General features: G+C 35.6%; 1 protein-coding gene across 1 annotated transcript; it reads left to right on the top strand.

The window, feature by feature from the left end:
• Positions 1–880: 880 nt before the first annotated feature.
• Positions 881–23,803, top strand: LOC111048406 (probable DNA-directed RNA polymerases I and III subunit RPAC2). Its single transcript, XM_039428432.1, has 4 exons — positions 881–1,066; positions 1,640–1,740; positions 13,235–13,391; positions 22,999–23,803. The coding sequence occupies exons 1-4, from the start codon at positions 1,049–1,051 to the stop codon at positions 23,050–23,052; spliced, it is 330 nt and encodes a 109-aa protein (XP_039284366.1). The 5' UTR covers positions 881–1,048; the 3' UTR covers positions 23,053–23,803.
• Positions 23,804–24,016: the final 213 nt, after the last annotated feature.

Here is a 24,016-nt window from a genome sequence, read left to right as displayed (position 1 = left end):
GGGTCCAGGTAGAATTATGCTTTTTGATTTTCAAAGGTGGAAAGATAGGTTAGGATTTTGCTTTGAAATTGCAATATGCTGGAAGGGATTAGAGGTTTTTCAAATAGTTATGTTTATTGATGTTTCAAATGTGGAAGGGGTGGTTGAGGGTTCGGTTTTTGTTTTGAAATGACAATATGCTGACTTAGTTATAGTGTTTTTTAACATCAGTTAAATAACAACTGTTATATTTTATTAATTATATTTTTCAAAAGAACTCTTTCTTTTATTAAATAAAATGATAATATATTAATTATTATATTGAATTTAATGATAAATGACCATTGGATAATAATATCTTCATCAAATAGAATGACGATTGGCTCCAGTTACAGTGCTCGGTAACCATCATCACAAAGAACGTTACATTCAAAGAACTGACTGAATGGAACGGGAAAACCCCGTTGCTAACGCATGCGCGATACGGTGCTGTCTGAGACAGAGAGTGGTTTGTTTCCAGGGACCGGGTCAAACTGGGCTGGTGACAAAGTGGGCCGACGACAAACTGGGCTGGTTTTCCTACTTTCAAACCTGGGTTTTCCTGCCCAGTTTGTCGTTGCAGGCACAGCCAAACTGGCACTCTAAGGAATGCAGCCCAGTTTGACGGCGTGCAACTTTGTCGTCTGGTGACAAAATCTGAGGAGTGCCAGTGTGTCGTTGCATGCACCACCAACCGGCACTCTAGGGAATGCAGCCCAGTTTGACGGCGTGCAACTCTGTCGTTCAGTGACAAAATCTGAGGAGTGCCAGTTTGTCGTTGCATGTACCGCCAAATTTGCACTCTAAGGAATGCAGCCAAGTTTGACGGCGTGCAACTTTGTCGGTAGCCCACTTTTTCATCAGCCCAGTTTGTCGTCAGCTAACTTTTTCGTCAGCCCAGTTTGTCATCATCCCCTATTACTTCTTCTGTTTCTGTATTCTGTTCTGTTTGCAATTTGAACAAATCAACTAAGTACGTTTCTGCTTCTGTGACAAAATCTGTGTAATCTCGGGGGCACGCATAACAACCATGGAAGGAATTGCTGAAGTAAGAAATTGGTTTAATAATTTTGTACGGTATCTAATAATCCAGATATACAACTATCATTAATACCTACAAAATTTCTCTAAAATTTACTCTGCTCTGATTTTTAGGTTATGTTACATGTAGGCCTTTTTTGTTTGAATACGGTATGGAATAAACAAGAGATTGTTATTTTTTTATAATTAAATATTTACATCATATATATTTTTTAAATAGTTTACAAGACTTAATCTTAGATTACTAAATCTTTTTTTTTATTCAAACAAAGTTTTTGCGGCTGTTGTATGATGATCGCTGGGTCTTTCTTGAAAATATTGATCAGTAGAGCTGTTTGTGTTTTAATCACAGTTTGAAATGTGATTGTATTTACTTCATCCTCAATCAGACTCTAGAATTCTAAACAATCAAATTCTTAAATAAAATTCCACAATAATTCATCAACCGGTCTAAAGCTAGGCTATCTATTATTCTATAAGCATGCATTCAACATATAGGCCTAAATTCTACTCAATAACTTATTTGATTTTTGTTTATCATTAAATCCACTGCTTATTTTAACATAATTGCATTGTGTAGTTAGCAGGTGATGAGAATTCCGGAGATCGATCTCGTACCTTCATTTTCAACGATGAAGGGCACACATTGGGCAATGCTCTGCGATCAATTATAGTTTCCTAGTAAGTAACTTTACTAATATTTTATTTTCTATCATAGTCCAGTCACTAATATCAATAAGTACTGATTTTTCAAAAATGAGTGAAATTTGAAGGAAAAATAAATTTTGATGAATTTTAGTTCTTGATCAACAATATCCTCCGATTGTTTACATTTAGATGTATAATTCAAAATCCCTCTGGGCCTATTTTTGTGCTCTACAATCTGAGATCAGGGAGAGCGCTCTATCTCAAATAGATTTACAGGTACACTGACAACAATGTTCTTTTTATTGTAAAAACCACCTAATTTTTAGCTTTATCCATCATCACCAACTACATTTTCCTCACATTCATATTTCGCACAATGACATAAGTTCATGAGATCATGTTCTATGAGAAACTCCCGCTAGATGCACTTCATTTCAGTATTTCCTAGTGGAGAGGCGCGCTCAAGGACACCTCAAGGATCAAAATTTCAAACACTTATAACTTTTTACACAATGCTCAGATTTCATCGTACTACACTTCATTCTTTTCGGCTCGCCAAGGCGGTCCAAAATCATGCATAATAAGTCAAATTCGGTGGAAAAATGAAAATTTTTTGTTAAGTGTACTTGAGCCTATATTCCAATACACAAAAAATTGCCAATTTTTATAATCAAAGCTATGTATCTCTGTAACCCCTCATTATAAAAATCAATACTCAATATCATGAACTTATGTCATTGTGCGAAATATGAATGTGAGTACAATGTAGTTGGTGATGATGGTTGAAGCTGAAAATTAGGTGTTTTTCACAATAAGGAGCATTGTTGTCAGGTGTACCTGTAAATCTATTTGAGATAGTGCGCTCTCGCTGATCTCAGATTGTAGAGCACAAAAATACGCCCAGAGGGATTTTGAATTATACATCTAAATGTTAACAATCGGAACATATTGTTGATCGAAAACTGAAATTCATCAAAATTGATTTTTCCTCAAAATTACACTCATTTTTGAAAAATCATAACTCAGTACTCATTGGAGATGAAGATTGGATTGGAGATCCAAAAAATATTTGCCAGCCCGGGAATCGAACCGGTAGGTACCTCCTAATTGCTAATCAGAAATGCTTACCCTTACACCTAACTGTCAATCTCTGGTTAGCAGCGCTCATTTTATACGAAACCATAGCGGCCAGCCAGTCTACTAGATGAAAATAAATTAGAAATGAAATTGAATTTATTTGTTTCCAACAAAATACAACATTATACATACAATGTACAATTGAAATAGAATGTACATTTATACACAGCATACATGATAGAATAAGTTACACAATTATTGAAACTACGCTCACATGAACCTTAAGGTTTGTTTGTCAGTCGTGAGTTCGAATATTATTACTAGTAGTTCTGTGAACAGTAGACCTCACGCAGTATTCTCATCCACAAGTACCTGATTGAAACTACAGACCTCATAGCCCAGTCAATGAAGGTCCAAAAAAGCAGTTTCGATCCGAAAATTAAATAAAAGCTGAATTTCCCACCATCGATAGAACCCTCCCAGAGGGTCATTCTCCCAAAAGTACCAAGACATCCCCTTGGAGCTTTCCCCCTCAGCCCCCTAAAACATGAAAAATGCAGGTAATCACGGGAAATCAATTATCTCTGTAACCATTCAACAGAAACGGTTCTATTATATGTCATTCGAATAGTTTACATTATGGACTACAATATTAGTCATATTCATTTTTTCAATAAAATCTACGGTTTTCTCGATAAAATGATATATATGTAAAAATGTAGGGGGTTTGCCATTTGATATTTCTGTTTTCTTCTCTTAACTTCGAAGCAAGTGATTTTAAAGAAAAATGAGACGAATAATTAATGTAGCCAATCTCATTACAAATCCATAGATGTATATTGTTATAAATTTGTGATTTGATTTGACGCCGTGGAAGGGGAAACATTCAACGCCGTACGGCGCGGCTGACTCTCTTCGCCATAGTAAACTGCAAACAGGAAATCAATTATCTCTGTAACCATTGATCGGAAACAGTTCTACTATATGTCATTCGATTCGTTATGTTATGGACTACAATATTAGTTATATCTATTTTTTCAATAAAACTCACAGTTTTCTTTATATATATATATATATATTTACACACACACACACACATAATATATATATATATATAATATATATATATATATTTACACACACACACACACTGTGTAAAAATTTAGGGGGTTTGTGATTTGATTTTTTTGTTTTCTTCGATTAACTTCGAAGCATGTGATTTTAAGGAAAATTAGACAAATAATTAATGTTGCCACATTCATTGCTAATTCATTTATGTATAGTGTTATGTATTTGCGATTCGATTTGACGCTGTGGAAGGGGAAATAGTCGACGCGGTACGGCGTGGCTGACTCTCTTCACCATAGTAAACAGTAAAATAGTACTGCTTTCTAAGTTGCATCTTATTTACACTACGGATCTCGAAGCAAATAATTTTGTCTATTGTTTTGCGATGAAACTAAATTTTCACTTTTTAATTCTCTAAATTCCCTAAAATCATTTTGTTGTTATGTATGTGCTAAATCATGCATTCTATGACAGACTAAGATATTGTTTGCAACTGATAAAATATTCATACTATTACATAATATAATACATATTTAAAATATATGTGTATTATTATAATTCTATGCTATAATTTATCATAAGTTATGTGTCAAAAACTGAGATAAATCATAGATAACAATAGTGTTAATAGTGGCAATTTCCTGAAAAATCATAGTGTGCAGTGTTCGTATTTTTCTACAGTTAATATTCTCAAAGCCAGGTTGATAATAGTATACCTACTTCTTCTTCTTCTCTTCTTCTTCGATGGCGCTACAGCCCAAATCGAGCCCTGGCCTCCTCAATACTGCGCCTCCATCCATCACGATCTCTTGCCTTCATTCTCCAATTCCTGATGCGAAGAAGTTCTGCTGCATCCTTTGAGATGCCATCCACTCATCTCAGTCTTGGCTTTCCCACCGGTCTTCTGCCTCCCGGTTGCCCCTTATATATTTTTCTGGGTGACCGAGTGTCTGGTATCCGCTCCACATGCCCTGCCCATCTCAAGCGGTTCAGTCTGCCATATACAGACAGGGGTGGCTCTTTATAGAGTGCAGCTAATTCATTGTTGTTTCTTATTCGCCAGACACCCTCATCACACACAGGTCCGTATATTCTACGCAGCATTTTCCTTTCCCAGCGGTCTAGATTTGCTGCAGCCTTGGATGATAATATCCACACTTCACTTCCATAAGTGACCACTGTGCGTATTATAGTTTTATATATTCCGATCTTTATGTTCCTGTGGACGCTTCTTGACTTGAATATCTGCAGCATAGAGAAGTATGTTTTGTTTCCTGCATTGAGCCGTTTTTGTACTTCTTTCATCTCATCACTGTCATCCGCTATGTTAACTCCCAGGTAGGTGAAGTCATTCACTTTTTCAAAGCTATACTCCCCCACTGAGAGGGTTCTTCTGTTGTGATGACGTCTGCTTTGGTGCATGAACTTGGTTTTTTCACAGTTTACTTTTAGCCCTAGCTCATGAGCTGCCCTTTCCAAGTTCTCAAACATCTCTGTGACTGCCGCTACCAATAATCCCGCTAGGTCAAGGTCATCTGCATACCCTAAGATCTGTTGGGTTTTATTCATTAATGTACCACTTGTGTCAGTCAAAGTCTCCCTTATCACCCTTTCCAATGCCAGGTTGAAGAGCACTGGTGCCAGGCCGTCTCCTTGTTTCAGTCCTTGGTTCACCTCAAACTTATCTGTCATTTCTCCATCTATCTTCACCTGACAGGTGGTCTTCTTCATTGTTGCTCTGACAAGTCTTACAAGTTTTTTTGGTATGCCGAGATCAAGCATTATTGTGTAGAGCTTTTCTCTGTTGATACTGTCATAAGCCCGCTTGAAGTCTATGTAGAGATGATAGACATCTATGTTAAATTCCCAGAACTTCTCTGCTATTTGTCGGGCAACAAAAAGCTGGTCAGTAGTTGACCTACCTGATCTGAAACCAGCCTGATACTCTCCTAATATTCTCTCAGCATACACATCTATCTTATCTTTAATGATTGAGGTGAAGGTCTTATATGCTGTCGATAGGAGAGATATATGCCTCTGTAATTCTTGGGTTCAAGTCTATCACCCTTTTTATAGATGGGGCATATGATGCTCATGTGCCAATCCTCAGGGAGAATTTCAGTTTCCCACACGGAGTTTATAAGATGAACCAATTTTGCTGTTAATGAGTCACCTCCATACTTGAGTAATTCCCCTGGAATTCCATCCATCCCTGGGGCTCTGTTACTTTTTATTCTTTCCAAGGCCTTGACCACATCATCAGATATAGGTGGTTCAATGATTATCTCTTCATCAAGGATTTCTAGTCTCTGGTCTGACAACTCATTGTGATCTGGGTTGGGACTAAGCAGCTGGCTGAAATAGGTCTTCCATCGCTCCATAATGCTATCCTTATCTCCAATTATTTTTCCATTCATATCTTTACAAAGAGTTGTTTTTGGCTTGTATCCTTTCTTGAACAAGTTCACTCCTCTATATGCTTCACGAGGGTCCTTTTTCTCAAAATCTTGTTGGATTTTGGTGACCTTGATATTGTAATATTCGCTGTACCACACCCACAGCCAACTTGAGATAGGATTCACTGGCTGCATATATCTTTAATTCATCCATATAAAAGAGATGACTGATTTTATGAATCTCGCTTTTTTTATCACACTTTTAGCCTCTCTTCTTAGAATTTCATACTGTGCTTTTTTTGTTCTGGTTGGTCTTTCAATATAGTGCTTTCGGGCCTCGTTCCTCCTTTCTACAGCCTCCCTACATTCATCATTGAACCAATTTTGCTGTCTCACCCGAGAACTATATCCAATAGTCTCCTCTGCTGCCTGACTCATAGCCTTCTTTAGATTCTGCCATTCCTCCTCAATTGTCCTATTTCCCTCCTGTGCATGAAGGAGATTTTCCAGTGCCTGTTGATATTCCTGCCTTTCCCCATCCTCTTTTAGTTTATCTATATTCAGCTTTGGTGTCCTCTGCTGCCTTGTTTTGTCTCTACTTCGGATTCGGCATCTGAAGTTGATTCTCACCAGATAATGATCCGAGTCGCAGTCTGCAACTCTTGACGTTTGTGATGCTGGAAGCTGCTCTTCTATCAACCAAGACATGATCAATCTGATTATGATGCTGACCATCTGGTGATGTCCATGTCCACTTATGAATGTCTTTCCTTGGGAACTGAGTTGAGGCCACTATCATATTTCTTGACATTGCAAAATCCAAGATACGCATTCCATTATCATTGCTATCTTCATGCAGATTATGTGCTCTTGCCACTTTTCTGAATACCATCTCCTTACCAATTTTAGCATTCATGTCCCCAATAATCATTTGAAGGGACGCTGTTGTATGTCTGTTCCAGCTTGCAGTAGAATTCATCCTTAACAGCTTTATCTTTGTCTTCACTTTCGGCATACACATTTATGAGTAAGAGGTTGAAAAAATTAGGACGCATATTCTCTCGTTCACTGGCTTGAAATCTATTATATTCACTTGCATGCTATTTTCGACCATAAATCCAACTTCAAGTTCATGTCTATCTCCTTCCTTTCCACTGTACATAACAGTGTGAGACTGGGTGTCAAACACTCCCTTGCCAGGCAACCTCATTTCCTGTACAGCAAGTACTTTCAATCGATATTGTTTTATACATTGGAGTAAATCTTTCAAGGCACCGCTCCTGTACAAGCTTCTCACATTCCATGTTCCAATAATCAAGTTCAAGTTCTTTTTCCAAAATTGTTTTCCAAGTATCCTGTCCGTCCGAGGCTCATTTTGAGGTTTCGTAACAAGCTGATTTTTTTACAGGGTAGGGTCGTTGGCCCCACGCCCAACCCCCAACCTGGAGGACCAGGTAATTTTTTCGGGTATTCTTCCCTAGCCTTTGGCAGCCCAATGCCGAACTACAAGGCAGCAGCTGCTGGTTTTGGTCCGCCCCGGGTATTTGATTTCCCCGGTGCCCCCTTTATCTAGGAGGCATTCCCCAATCCGCCACCTAGGGAGGCGCCCGATGGGAGACCAGCAACTCCACACGAGTATACCTACTGTTGAGGCAAATATATATGACGGCTGAGGCATCAAAAAATTATACATTGGACTTGTTGAGTTGGAACTTTCTATGATTCTCTCTGTAAAGTAGCTTATTTTCCGTTCTTACTAAGTGAATCTGCATATCTAAACAGTCAAATATGAAAATTCAGTAGATTCTAAAGATGAAAGCCATGCAAACATACAAATTAAGGAAGAGTAAGCATGCATAAAAGGGAGGAGAATCATGAAAGTGTTTGCATTCTACCCTCGTAATCACAAAGTTGATCAAGTAGGATAGAAAATATTGAATATTCAATATTTAAAACCATATGTACGATCCATTGGAGATGGAAAATTCGTAAATAATCATGAACCAAGCACAAAGTAGCCTACCGTATAGGATGAATTGAAAGATGATTCATCATATTCTATTATTTGTTAACCTATCGATTTTTCATCTCCAGTCGCATCTTGTCATTCATTACACAAGGGCCTTAATGAGAACTTTATAAATGGAAGTAAAGCATGAGCTGAATCATACTAGAATTACAAGGTTGGCAGAAGCTTTTCTTGATGTCGATTAATGTTGATTGATATTGATTTTGATTCGGGCACCAAAAGAATAGATAAATTTCTATTTATATGTTGAAGCATTCAAATTAAATCTATTGAACATAATTTCTTATGACTCTAATTTCTTATGTTAGCATTCACAGATTTAGTTGGGTGAAGCTATTTGAAAAATGTACCTGCTTATCAATTTTATGGTTTTTATACCATTCTAGCTCATTGTGATCATTGAAGGGTTGAAGTGATGAGTTAGTTCAAGTGAATTCTAGTACACAAGTATTTTGTGGTTATAATGTGCTCTTCTTTATTTTCTATCGATGTTTTACTCCAGTAGAGAAAATTTAAAATGTTGGTTTTACATTTTATAAGCTTTAAAGGTACGGTTATATGAATTTGATAAGTCCAGTATTAAATTAATCGATGTTGATTTTCATTGTATCGCTTTGTATCAATGTTGCATGCACTGTTTGCAATTCATCACTTTTCTCTCAAGAATTAGTTTTTTATGAATTTCATGATCTGAAAATTCAAATTTGAATTAGCGACTTTGAATTTAAAGCGACTTTATCGCTCGCGCAAAAAGCGGAGTGTGATAATTTTGCAAGAGTGATAAAGAAGCATTACGCGCGAATTACATACAAAATTTTTTCTACAACTGCCCAAACCTGTTAAATTACTTATATCGGCGGAGTTACAATTACCGACTTTTTAGGTTAAGATCTGACCTTTATTATTATTATTATTATTATTATTATTATTATTGTCATTTGTTACGTGAAGCCACAAATCTGAGCAGAGCTCAAGTGGCATGTAACATGTCATGAACATTTTTCTATGCAAAGTGTATGCATCTGAATAAACTCAAAGTATGAAGGCACCACAACATTCCTCCATTGTATAGGGACACGCTTCCACAAGTACATTAGTAATTGAAGACAAGAAAAGCCTATGACTACCACATAACCGTATTCTTTCAGGTAGACAATTGAAGAGCTTCAGTCCCGAATAATATGGTCCTTTTTCCAAAAGTGTCAGTCTGTGAGCGGGGTACTGATATACAGCTGAACTCTTTGCTCTTGTGCTATAGCCATGGCAAACTACATTTGCTTCAAATCTCTCTGAATTTCTGAAGACAAAATTCACAGTCTCAAGGAAGTGCAATGCTGGGACTGTGAGAAACCTGTATTTTCTAAAAATGGGCCTACATGAATTGGATGGCCGCAAGCCCTCCAAAACACGAACAGCTTTCTTTTGCATCTTAAATATTTTATATAAATTATTTTTACTATTCCCCCAAAAGAAGATGCTGTAGCGTATTAGGGCTAAAAAATATCCATGATACACCTTCTGAGCTGTCTTTAGGCGAGCTGCTTACCATCAGCTGATCAGCGAGCGTAAAGAAACTCTTCTGCGCATGCGCGAATGATTACCGAGCGTAAAGAAAATCTACTGCAGCTGTTCTACAACTCCGCGTAAAAATAGAATTTACATACTCAATTCTCCTCGTAAAACAGCTTATTTCTGAGGAGAATCTACTTTTTCGCTCGCTAACCATCCGCGCATGCACAGTAAATTTTCTTTATGCTCGCAAATCATTTGCGCATGCGCAGGAGAGTTTCTTTATGCTCGCCAATCAGCTGATGGTAAGCAGCTCGCCTAAAGGTCAGATCTTAACCTAAAAAGTCGGTAATTGTAACTCCGCCGATATAAGTAATTTAACAGGTTTGGGCAGTTGTAGAAAAAAATTTGTAATTCGCGCGTAATGATTCTTTATCGCACTTGCAAATTATCACGCTCCGCTTCGCGTTGCGTGATACCTGTTTTGCGCGAGCTATAAAGTCGCGCATTACGCTCTTAATACATAAATAGCTATTTTCACACGCAGTTGTAGAAAAAAGAAATTTTGAATTTTCATTTTTCACAAAATAAGGATAAGATGAAGGAGTCGGACACATAATATATCATCAAACTTCATAGAAAAACATCAATATCTGAAACTAGAGTTATCAAATTGTGATACCACTGACTCGTATTGAGAAGGCACACTTCAAATTAATATAATAAATTCTGTGAGCAGACAACGAAATCCTGACTTTTATCATGAGCATGGTTAAATCAAGAGGATTATAAAAATTGTTTAAGAGTATTGAAAAGTGAAAATCTAGATTCAGCGCTTGTTAAAACAATAGAAAAAATTAATTGTTTCAAGCGTCATAGTGTAAAATGAGATGCAATTTAGAAAGCAGTGCTATTCTGTTTACTATGGCGAAGGGGGTCAGCCGCGTCGGCTGTTTCCCCTTCCACAGCGTCAACTTAAATCGCAAATACATAACAATATACATCAATGGATTCGCAATGAAAGTGGCTACATTAATCATTCGTTTCATTTTTCTTTAAAATTACTTGATTCGAAGTTAATCGGAGGAACAAAAAATCAAATCGAAAAAGCCCTAAATTTTTACATATATATTATTTTATTAAGAAAACTGTGAGTTTTATTGAAAAAATGAATATGACTAATATTGTAGTCCATAACATAACGAATAGAATGACATTATAATAGAACTGTTTCCGATCAATGGTTACAGAGATAATTGATTTCCTGTTTGCAGTTTACTATGGCGAAGAGAGTCAGCCGCGCCGTACGGCGTTGAATGTTTCCCCTTCCACGGCGTCAAATCAAATCACAAATTTATAACAATATACATCAATGGATTTGTAATGAGATTGGCTACATTAATTATTCGTCTCATTTTTCTTTAAAATCACTTGATTCGAAGTTAAGAGAAGAAAACAAAAATATCAAATGGCAAACCCCCTACATTTTTACATATATATTATTTTATCGAGAAAACTGTTCATTTTATTGAAAAAATGAATATGACTAATATTGAAGTCCATAATGTAGCAAATCGAATGACATATAATAGAACAGTTTCCGATAAATGGTTACAGAGATAATTGATTTCCCGTGATTACCTGCATTTTTCAACTTTGAGGGTGGCTGGGGGGAAAGCTCCAAGGGGATTTCTTGGGACTTTTGGGAGAGTGACCCTCTGGGAGGGTTCTATCGATGGTAAGAGATTCAGCTCTTATTTAATTTTCGGATCGAAAAAACCTTAATTGACTGGGCTATTATGGAAATACAGCAATAGACTGGCTTCTCCACAAATCTGTGTAATCACTTGTCAGCTGATTTATGATGAATAATTCTATAGTTTGATTTTTACTCTAATATTGGCGTATGAAGGAGGCTCCTTTTTCCGTTTATATTATCCTTGAAAAGAAGGAGATCAAACTCCAAAAATGTTCCACTTGAGTATTGGATAGAATATAAGAATTTAATTGAGAAAACATGTACTTCTAAACAAGGTAAAAATATTTGAGTATATATTACAAATGGAAAACGAAGGATAATACTATATGAGAAAATAGAACTCCTTATAATAATTGCATTTATTCAAATGCTAACTAATCAATAATTATTATTTAATGAAAATCCCAATCAAATGCTGTAAATCTACCCGAAGACTTCTGCTACTGCAAATATTGACAACAGGGTAAACAGCTAGATGGAGATTCGATGACAGCATTTAATTAGGATTTTTGTTTAATGATAATTATTGGAAAGATAAAGGCTATGAGTCTACTCCCGCTCCGGTTTCCGTGTAAGGGTAACCACTTGTATGCTATCGAGGGTAACACTTTAAATTGTTACGGAAGCCATAAACGCGCTGAATACTTTCAACTCGTTAACAGGATGTCTCTTTTGGGGTAAACTATACGAGCCCAAATAGACATTACTTATAAGAGGTCATGCATTCTGAAGACCCGCGAAATAAATTACGTGTCTATTCCGCCCATATAGTTGGGGTCCAAGAGCCGAAATCCTCTAAATACCATTATGAGTTTAAAAATCGCTTTCCGGTGGTGTTTGGAACCCACCTAAAGCTGTAGGTCCACTCATTTCTCATCATTTTCATCATCATCATCTTCAGCAAATCAAGAATTATTTTCAACTGTTACATTAGCATACATAAGCAGGATTGTGTATGCTTTATGCTGCTACTGAATACTTGAGTGATGTTTGAGGATTTCTACAATGTCGTGTATAGGAATTAATCAAACTATTACAACTTAGCGCTTGTAGAAATTACAAATTACCTTTCACGAAATACTGTTTACATTTTACATTCAGTTTGATTTTTGTGTTGATTGCAATGCTTTCTAAATTACATGAAACTGTAGGAGTAAGCCCTCAAGTATATCAAAATCAACTATGAGAAAAAATTACTTTGGGAATAAATGTTGAGCAATGTGAAGTGACATAAGAAGACTGATGCGCTTCCAGTGGCAAAATTCAAATTCACTTTTTCAACTTTTAGAATTTTCTTTCAATTCTTGTTTTATTCTTTCAGAGACACTCTTTACAATCCATAATTTGATTTTTCAGCCCAGATGTTACATTTTGTGGCTATACCGTTCCTCATCCAGCAGAAATCAAGATGCATCTGAGGATATAAACCAATGGGCCAAGAGCTGTTGATGTACTTCAAAGAGGTCTTAGCGATCTTACTGTAGGAGTAAGCCCTCAAGTATATCAAAATCAACTATGAGAAAAAATTACTTTGGGAATAAATGTTGAGCAATGTGAAGTGACATAAGAAGACTGATGCGCTTCCAGTGGCAAAATTCAAATTCACTTTTTCAACTTTTAGAATTTTCTTTCAATTCTTGTTTTATTCTTTCAGAGACACTCTTTACAATCCATAATTTGATTTTTCAGCCCAGATGTTACATTTTGTGGCTATACCGTTCCTCATCCAGCAGAAATCAAGATGCATCTGAGGATACAAACCAATGGGCCAAGAGCTGTTGATGTACTTCAAAGAGGTCTTAGCGATCTTCACAAGCTATGTGAATTTACTCAGCAACTATTCAAGGTAAGATATGGATGAGAACACTTTTAACTAAGAATTCTTTTTCCATTAATTTTCCATTCATGATGAATTGTAATGCAAATACAAGTGATTTTACTTGATATGCAGACATTAACAGTAGGTATCGGTCAGTATGTGGATAAACCTTCACTTAATAAATTTATACATGTCTGTGCATCAAGTGAATAACAATGAAATTTCAATTTCCTCACTTGGCTGGAACCTCCATTACTTACTGTCTCCCTACTGACAATACTACGTAAAATCATAGAGAAACAATAGCCTAATTAGATATCCCAAGGTGTAGGACATTTATGTCGCAACTTTTACTGTTATCTCAAGCCGATTACTGTCGATTTTTACTGTTTTGATCGGGTAAGAGTGTATGAACGGCACAATATGAGAGACCACCAGCGTCATAAAGCTTCACGGGAAAGAACTACGTGGACTATCAGCTTGAGATAACAGTAAAAGTTGCGACATAAACTCCTTATACCATGGGATATCTACTAATTCTATAGTTTCTCTGTGGTAAAACGTGTAAATGTCTCATATTTAACCTTCCAGCAATATTAACTTTAGAACTTCAGATAGCGCACTTAGTGATTTCCTCTCTACTATTAAATCCTATACCTTAAAAATTAATTATGCTGGTATTTCAATTTCAATTTATTTGAAAAAAAATGTAGTGAATCAGTGTGGATGCGACTGGCACACTGCCCAAAACCGCACTCCACACAAAATAATACAGAAGAAGAAAAAAAACAACTTATAAAGAAATTAAACAAACTTCAGAATTACATGCTAAATCTTAAAATAAAATACTAATTATTTATATCATTATATTCTTATCGTACATACGAATATCATTATATTCATAAGTTTAATTAAAATAAAACTAAGTTCAATATAAATAAAAAAAAAAGAGTTGACAAATTGAATTGAAAAAAATTACAAAAAAAGAATAAAATAGAAAAGAGGTATGGTAAAGATATATATTTAGAAATAGATAGCAGAAGAAGAGAGGAGAGAAAGGGAGAGAGAGAGTGCTTCAAGTTGAAAATTGACAAAAGAACTAATATTTTAGTAATATAGAGCATGATTTAATAGAGCCATTCAAAGACGGATTGAAGAGATCGATATCACGCGATACTGTGTTGAAAAGTGTTGAATAATCCTGCAACGTTCGAGATCTTGGTATAAAAAAACAGTAAATACCTTCCACGAGAAACAGTCGGCACATAGAAGCCCAATCTTTCCAGGTGAAAAGGGTGCTGTGTAAGACCATTAACTACTTTATATAAATGTAAGATGGCTTGGAGGTTACGTCTGGACTTTAATGTTGGAATTTTGAACATGATTCTGAGCTGTGAAGTGGGATATGCAAAATAGGGATAGTGGCCAAACTTTTTAAAATACAGGTAGCGAAGGAATTTATTTTGAACTTTTTCAAGAGAATCAGAATATTCAGCATGATAAGGATCCCAAATAATTGAGGCATAATCCAATCTACTTCTTACTAACGACTTGTACATATATCTAAATTGATATGGTATCTAAATTACTGAAATGTTTGCAAGTTCTAATAACAACTTTGTATTATTCCAAGTATTTCGATATTTTTTTATGATAAACACAATTCACACGTGTATCTGCTCCACGATAAGCCTGTCACACTGCTTAGTAACCATAATCACAGAGAACGGAAATAATCCAACGAAAACGTTTAATGCACATGCTTTTCACAAATCCGTGTTTGGCATAATTCCCTTGTCTACAGGTAATGTCATTCAGTTCAAAGGCAAGATTACGAACGTATTCCAACCTTGAAATGAAAGTGTTATTGTGCATTACATTATGAGTGGATTTTGAATTCTCAATTTGAAGCTCAGTTTTTGCAGGCCGGACACAGCAATGTCTCCCGGCTACATAGGCCATAGGCCAAGTTATTGACTCTTTGAATGTTTTAGTCGACGATGCTGACTAAACAAGTTAACAGTGATTGTATGCAGTTTTCACTCATATAACTCCTCCATCCCTAAAGAGAACATCAGGGGGTGGATGAGCTGCAAGAACGGGTTGCACATTTTTAAAGAATTCTTTATAAACAATTATGATAATAATTACTAGAAGTACGATATACAGTAGAGATGTCCATAGACTAATGCTTGTTGTAAAATTACTTTCTTCCCTTATGGGGGTGTACTTGTTGACATCAATAGGATTAAAATTAAGATGTTCTAAATTAATAGTGAATTCTGGTTCCTGGTCTTCATTCATAGTATAACCTAATAACTTAGGTCTATACTTCGATTCAGACAAATGATTAAGTTTTTTATCGTTATGTATTGTTGTTGCTATTGATTAAATAAACTCCTTTTACAGATTTTGTTATCATTTCTGATTGCTTGTCAATTTTTATAGTTTCCTCATTTGGAAAGATACACAAATAGCTATTCAATTCTGGAATCCATTTGACAATACTATTATCTATTTTCATCTTACTATATTTACAATTTGATGTAGTTCCTGATTCAATAATTTCTTTTTCGCAATTTAGTTTGTCATGATACAGATTTTCTATAGAACAAATGAAATTTGAATTTGTTTTTTTAGTACATTCACTAGTCAGACCTTCAATTGATAGTTCTTTATTTTTATAAATATTGTTTGACTTTAGTAAGTATCTGATTTTAGGTAGGACAGTTACATATTCATTTCGAAACATATTAGGTACAGAAAACAACTTGTATAGGTTATAATAATTTGATTCGTCTACAATTGGTAAGTTCAAAAAGTTCATAAGTTCCAGTATCAGTTCGGAGCTCGAACGGAAAGGTGTATTGATTTTGTCCTCTCTTATCGCCGATGATTAGACTGTAACTACTTGATCCGTCTATGGACTATTCTATTGACTAACCTATTAATTGAGTTAATTCGTGAGCTTTTATGACAGTTTGAAATTATTACCTTGAGTTGTGTTAGTTGTTGTGTATTAATTGAGTTATTCATGACAGTTTGAAATTATTAATTTGAGTTGTGCTTGTAAACTGTTCCAAATTCGTAATAGTATGAGTGCCTGTGGAAAGTGCAAGCAACCGGTTAATCGATCTAACGTAGCTGATAAACTCTTCTGTAAGGAGTGTAATTTTTATTTTCATATAGCTTGTCTTAATATAAAACCAAGTGATTTATCATTTTTGAAAAACTCATCGTGGTGCTGTCCTGGTTGTCTTGAACAACAGCGTACAGCGAGACAACACTCGTTAGATAGCACACCAGTTAAAACTAACTCTTCGAAAATGACTGATCCTACTGTCTCAATGGAGTCTTTGGACCAATTAATTAGAAATAGTCACTCGCAGTTCTCCGCCAGTATAGAGGAGTTAAAAAATATAATTAAAACCAGTCAGGATGGGCAGAGTGAACTTAATAGTTTAATTAGTAAGCAGAGCGAAATAACTGATCGTCAGCAGCAGCTCATAGATTCACTTCGGATTGAAATTAAAGAAGTTCGTGAGCGACTGCATTCTACTGAGGATCATCTCGATGACCAAGAGCAGTATACGAGAAGGAATACGCTTGAGATCCACGGTGTTCCCGGGAAGGCGGACGAAGAAGTGATGGAGACGATTGCTGAGGTGGGACGAGCGGTGGGCTTGAACGTAACGCCGAGCATGGTGAACGCCTGCCATCGATTGCCGATTCGGACGGGAGGACGTCACGCGGCGGATGCGGCTGGCGGCGGTATGCGGCCGGGCCCCCCTGCGGTCATTGTCGTCAGATTTGTGAGACGTCTCGATGCTGATCAGTTCATGGAGCTGAGAAGAAAGATAGGCGTCCTCAGAAGGCAACAGGTCCACGGTCTTGATGGTCAATACCTAATCTACATCAATCGCAGTCTCACTGCTAAGAGAAGAAAACTTCTAGGGATGGCTCGTGATCTTAAGAAGAAAGGAGTAATCAAAGATGCATGGGTTGATCGGACTGGATGTGTTCGTATCCGTAAAAGTGAAAATGATAGGTCACCGACGGTGATAAAAAATTGCAATGATTTAAACTTCCCCAAGCTTTAAATTATCTCTCCTCAAATAAGCTTTAATTTTCAATCCATTTGTACTGGAGTCTCGGATATATTATTATTTTACAGTTTTTCAGGTAAACGGCCACTGTTACTTGTGAATAAACGAACTTTTTATTCAGTTTTTCATCCTTCGTATCTTATCACAGTATTTGCTGTTATTCTTTATGCAGTGATTGCTTATTTCTTTTCTAGCTGATGCAATGTATGAAGATATAATAAGGTGCAAAGTATTTTATTTTATTCATGATTGTTGTCTGATAAATTTCGTTCTGAATCACACTATAACCAATGCTCCTGCTATCAAGTTGTTTTCACTTATTGATGAATGCGATTTTATTTCATCGGTCCTGTTCAGATAAGATAGGTCACTCTTGCTTTTCGGTAGCAATGCAGCTAGGCTCATAACAACATTCAATATAATGGCAGCTCAATAACAATATATATAGGGCAATAAATGATAAACAATCTAAGCTTCCGTACTTTCACGATTACCAACAATTTTTCATTCTAAATTAAATCGATTGCTGCTGTTTTCACAATTTTTATTCTTACATGGTTTTAAATCGCATGTATCAGTTGGAGTTACTATTATTGTTTTTTTTCTTCTTATTTGAATCAGGAGTTGGTTAGGTAAATCTCATCTAATGTTATTATAATGTCCATGGACAGGCTAGTGTTATACTTGATTAAACAAATACTAATAAGATAATACTTAATACTTACTTCATCACATAATTTTTATCATCCTCAGTTGAAATTTTGCTGTAATCACCCATCATATTTCATTCTTCTCCCATATATATATATATATATATATATATATATATAATATATATATATATATCCCATATCATTTTGTGCATTTTTTTAAATTTTTTGCTCATAATACTGGATTTCAATATCTTATACCAAAATGTTAGAGGTCTGCGTTCCAAAGTTCCAAGCTTTTTCCGGAAGGTTTTAGAGTGTGACGCTGATGCAATTGTTCTCACTGAAACATGGTTGTACGATGGAATTCATAATGAGGAATTGTTCGATGAGCGGTACACTGTCTTCCGCAGGGATAGGTCTGGTGATCAGGGGTTGAGGGGTGGTGGAGTTCTTGTTGCTGTTCGCAGTTCTCTTAAGGCCGTATTATTATCAGAATTTTCATCACCGGTTTTCGAATCTATTTGGATTAATATTTTATTAAATAATAAAGATCCGTACTACATCAACGCTGTTTATTTTAAACCATCGACTTCCTATGAGACTTATCTTCGATATTTTGAATTGATCGAATCTTTCAATGAAATTTCAAATAACAATGTAATAGTCATTGGTGACTGGAATATTCCCGAAATAGGTGGCTCTAACTTTGACTTCAGTAGAGGGTCTCGTCTGGCAGCTGCATTGGGACTTTTCATGGGGGTGATGGGCTTAGAGTCTTATAATGGAATTGTCAATTGTAATAATCGGACTTTGGATTTGGTTCTTAGCTCGTTCCATGTTAATGTTTCAAGATGCGATGACTGTTTGGTTCCCGAGGATAACCATCATCCTACGCTTTCTATTTCTCTTCCATTGCTTCACATGAGGGCAGATCACGGAGATGAATCAAATGACAAATTTCAATATGTTTTCAAGAGAGCTGATTTTCTCCGCTTGTATGAATCTCTGAGAGACGCTGATTGGACCGCTGTCTATTCATGTTCAGAAGTCAATGAGGCAACTGAAGTTTTCTATAACATAATTTACTAATGTTTTGACCTGTGTGTTCCTAAAAGAGCCGCTGGTAATCGGATTGGCAGGTACCCTCGGTGGTATCCTAGGGATATAATTCAAGACATCAAACGGAAGGAGAAATGTGCCCGAAAGAGGAGAGTCTCTGCTTATCACGACGAGGAATTTAGAAGATTGAGATCTGCTTTGAAACTTGAAATTTCTCAAGCTTATCAGGCTTATATGAATTCAGTTTAGTCAAGTATTGGTGGTGACATGAGGAACTTCTGGTCATATATAAATAATAATCGGAAGGGTACTGAACAGGTACTGAGATCCCAGAGGCGTTTGCAGATTATTTCTCATCTGTTTTCAATAGAAGTGACAATCATGCTGGAGTTTTTGATAACACAATTGGTCACTCCCCTTTCCACTTGAATTCTATCTCAATGACTGATATAGTTAATTCTATACGGAGCTTGAAAGGTAATGGATCTGTTGGTCCAGACTTGGTTCCACCGTATGTCATCAAGGGCTGCTCTGATTTGTTTATATAACCGCTTGAGTTCATTTTCAATCTAGCACTGAAAACATCCACGTTTCCTAATCTGTAGAAGCAAGCCAAAGTAATTCCCATTTTTAAAGCTGGGAGCAGACAATCTTTTGAAAACTACCGTCCAATATCAATTAATTATCAGTTGTTTTGCAAAGATTTTCGAAAAATGTATTTATAAAAAAATATTCAATCATATAGAACCGTGGATTGCTGATGGCCAGCATGGATTTTTGCCAGGCAGGTCTACAATGACTAATTTATTGCATTTCCGGAGTGAGGTCTTGATGCAGGCACTCGTGTTGACACTGTGTGTACAGATTTATCTCATCTGTTTTCAATAGAAGTGACAATCATGCTGGAGTTTTTGATAACACAATTGGTCACTCCCCTTTCCACTTGAATTCTATCTCAATGACTGATATAGTTAATTCTATACAGAGCTTGAAAGGTAATGGATCTGTTGGTCCAGACTTGGTTCCACCGTATGTCATCAAGGGCTGCTCTGATTTGTTTATATAACCGCTTGAGTTCATTTTCAATCTAGCACTGAAAACATCCACGTTTCCTAATCTGTAGAAGCAAGCCAAAGTAATTCCCATTTTTAAAGCTGGGAGCAGACAATCTTTTGAAAACTACCGTCCAATATCAATTAATTATCAGTTGTTTTGCAAAGATTTTCGAAAAATGTATTTATAAAAAAATATTCAATCATATAGAACCGTGGATTGCTGATGGCCAGCATGGATTTTTGCCAGGCAGGTCTACAATGACTAATTTATTGCATTTCCGGAGTGAGGTCTTGATGCAGGCACTCGTGTTGACACTGTGTGTACAGATTTATCAAAAGCTTTTGATACTTTAAACCACACAATTTTGTTCCGGAAATTGTCATCCTTTGGGTTTTCACTGTCAAGTGCTAGATTTATTCTCTCCTATCTGTCTGATCGGAATCAATTTGTTTCTGCTGGTGGTCTTCATTCCAGATCTTTCAGTAGCCCATCAGGCGTTCCACAGGGTTCAAATTTGGGGCCTTTGCTCTTCATAATATTCATTAACGATTTGCCGGCTGTCATAAAGCATTCGTCTTGTCTGCTGTATGCAGATGATGTGAAGATCTTCAGGGTGATTAGGTCTGAAACTGATTGTCAGCTGCTTCAAAGTGATGTAGATAGTTTGTTTGATTGGTGCTTGAGAAATCAGCTCAGAGTTAATATTGGTAAATGTGCTAAGCTGTCTTTCAAAAGACAAAGAGATCCGCAAATCCCCATCTATAGAATCAATAACCAAATAATTAAGAGAGTGGATCATTTTAAAGACCTTGGTGTAATTTTTGATCCTGAGCTCAATTTCAATCATCATGTGAGAAGTTTATGTTCTAGAGCATGTCAACAGATTGGATTCATTCGGAGAACCTGCTTTCAATTTGATAATCACAATATTCTTATCCTATTATATAAGACACTTATTAGAAGTTTATTAAACTACTGCTCTGAAGTATGGCATCCATATCTCGCCTCTCATAAGCTGGAATTAGAAAGAATTCAAAGTAAATTTCTAAGGTTTGTATATTTCAAGCGTTTCAAAATGTTCTGTCCTTTCAATTTTCCCACAGCTAACCTAAGAGCCATATTTGATATTCAATACCTGGAAGAATCTAGAAGCTGTAAATTGCTTTGTTCCTATATAATATATTGAACAACCGTGTTCAATCAACCTACCTCCTTTCATTGCTGAATATGTGTCTTCAGTTTCACGGCGTTCCGGCTTCAGATTTCTTCCTCCCCAATGCAACTCCAATAGTCACTTCAATTCTCCAATCAACCGCATGATGAATCTTTATAATTACCATAGTTTTTACCTAGACCTTTTTCATATGAATCCCGGTCAGTTCAAGAAGGCATGTAAGCAGCTTCACCCAATGTAGACAGCTATTTTTCCCACGCTAGACCTCATCAACTTGCATAGTGTACCATATTTAGTAGATGACTTCTTTTTATTCTTAGCTCTGTTATCATTCACCTCATTCTTATTCTTAATTCTCAGCATATAATTCACATCATTCTTGGAATGTTGTTTGTAATTTCTTGATTCCTCTCATATTATTTTCTCATATTGTAAATGGTTTCTAGTATATAGTATAGTCTCTAGTATTCAGTATATTATTTAGTTTTCAGTATATTTAATTTCTTATAACATTTTTTTCTTCACTAATATGAAATAGTTTTTTCCTTGTTTCTTTCTCTCGATTTTCAATTTATTTGTAAAGTGATTATTGTATTTTTTTTTGATTGGGGAGCAATTCTTGGGGTTTTCCCGTATGCTCCCATATTGTTGTAAATAGATAAATGAATAAAAAGTAAATGATTGTTTCTACTCACAAGATAATATCCAACATTGCACTATGATTTCTTAACACTATTTCCCTGATGACAATATGCACTTGACCCAAATGAAGCTCTCTGTGGCAATATTCACTTGACACAAATGATGTTCGAGACGACTTCTCAACGGTGAAAACCGACAAATTATTTCCAATATTTTGGAAAATTATTTTCACTAATTTCACGAATTTGACTAATTTGGAAGCCGTCCTACCGACTGCGCTAATTATTTATTTATTTATTCATCACATTGTGTAAAAATACTTAACATGGTTTGTTAATAAATAAGTTACTTTTTAAAAAACAATTTTTTTTACAAAACTTTACAAAGTGTTTCATGAGGTCAGTTTGCTATGTAGGCTAGCGAGGAACTGAGTTCTGAATACAATATTATTGTCTTCCACTATGACTATGCTGACTAAACAAGTTAACAGTGATTATATGCAGTTTTCACTCATATAACTTGCATGTATATTGCATAGTAAACTATTGTTATGCAGTATGTATAGTTATATTTTAATTACACTCATAAATATCTTTCTGAATCTTCAATTTTTTCATTTCCTCAAACACAAACAATGAATGCATTGCAGTCATCATCATTATATATTATAACATCGTGATTTTTTGCAACTAATTTTCTTACAAAGTACTAGTTTGTCGTCTATAATCATTACAGAGAATATTCTCTATTTCTCGATTAGGAATGTTTATGTTTATACCACTTTTAATGTTCACCAAATTTTTATCCAGTAACTTTTTGTGCTGTTGGTATTGTTGAATCCTCATGTACAGTGTTGTAGGCCAATCGAAAAAAGTATTTTTCGTCTGCATTAGCAAATAAAACTCGATAAACTTGAATTAAATCTGTTTTATTTCATTTTTCAGGCGGCAATGTCAGAGTATAAAACCAGGGCTCAGCTTGAAAGTGTACATTCTTAAGTACCGGTTTGCATCCTCAGCACATTATTTTTATCGTCTGTGATTTTGTAGCATAAATTTTTTATAGGTTCAGTTTCTAACTGGATGTAAGTAAACGTTCTTTTCTGAGATATCTGGTTTCAATCTATCTTGAATATAACTACTGAATGTCAATATATATTGACTTGATGTTGTATTAATAAATATTCCCTTGTATCCATCTTGTACATCAGTAGCAACAAAATTACTAGATGCAGAGAAAACTTCTATAATAGCATGTTAGTAAGTTTATTAAGTGGTTGTGGAGGAGGAGAGGAGGAGGTAGATGTGGCTGTTTGGTACACCTTTTTATTATTGAAATAGGATAATCTTTTTCAATATAATTGTTAATATCATTATAAGAGTGAGAAAAAGTGGCAACTGAAATTTTTAAGTGGTCTAATGAGCGAGTTATGGGTTGTTGAATAGCTAACTTTCCAGATTTTCTCTTTGTTTTGACCCATAGAACCTATTCCCGAAGTTTGGCACTTTACTTTTGGGACACTCTGTATAATAGTGATTTGAATAGTTTTTTAAGTAATAATATTTCCTTCTCAATCTTATTTATATGATTTGTGATTGTATCTACGAACAAATAAATAGTTCAAAATGAGTTTTTTAAGTGATGAACAAATATTAGAACTATATGGATAGTTTGTTCCGTGCTAGACGTTATATAAATACTTGTGTATTTCAATTTTATATTGCATAAGCATTAAAGCTTGATACTGAATTCCATTCTTATGTTCTTTCAACAGATTCCAAATAAATATGTAACACTACAGAAATGTTGTTTGTCATTTTATACACTCGTACATTGGTGAGTTGCACCAATCTTGAGTATGGCAATAGTTGATGCAACACTGCAACCACCTAATTACCGTAGTTGTTGATTTTTTGAGTAATATCATAGAGAAAAGATAGCATGAGAAGATATCCCGTAGCG

The sequence above is a fragment of the Nilaparvata lugens genome, chromosome 5 (genome assembly GCF_014356525.2).
Source record: "Nilaparvata lugens isolate BPH chromosome 5, ASM1435652v1, whole genome shotgun sequence".
Lineage (NCBI taxonomy): Eukaryota > Metazoa > Arthropoda > Insecta > Hemiptera > Delphacidae > Nilaparvata > Nilaparvata lugens.
Note: the sequence above shows the minus strand (reverse complement) of the source record. Positions and strands in the feature narration are given on the sequence as shown.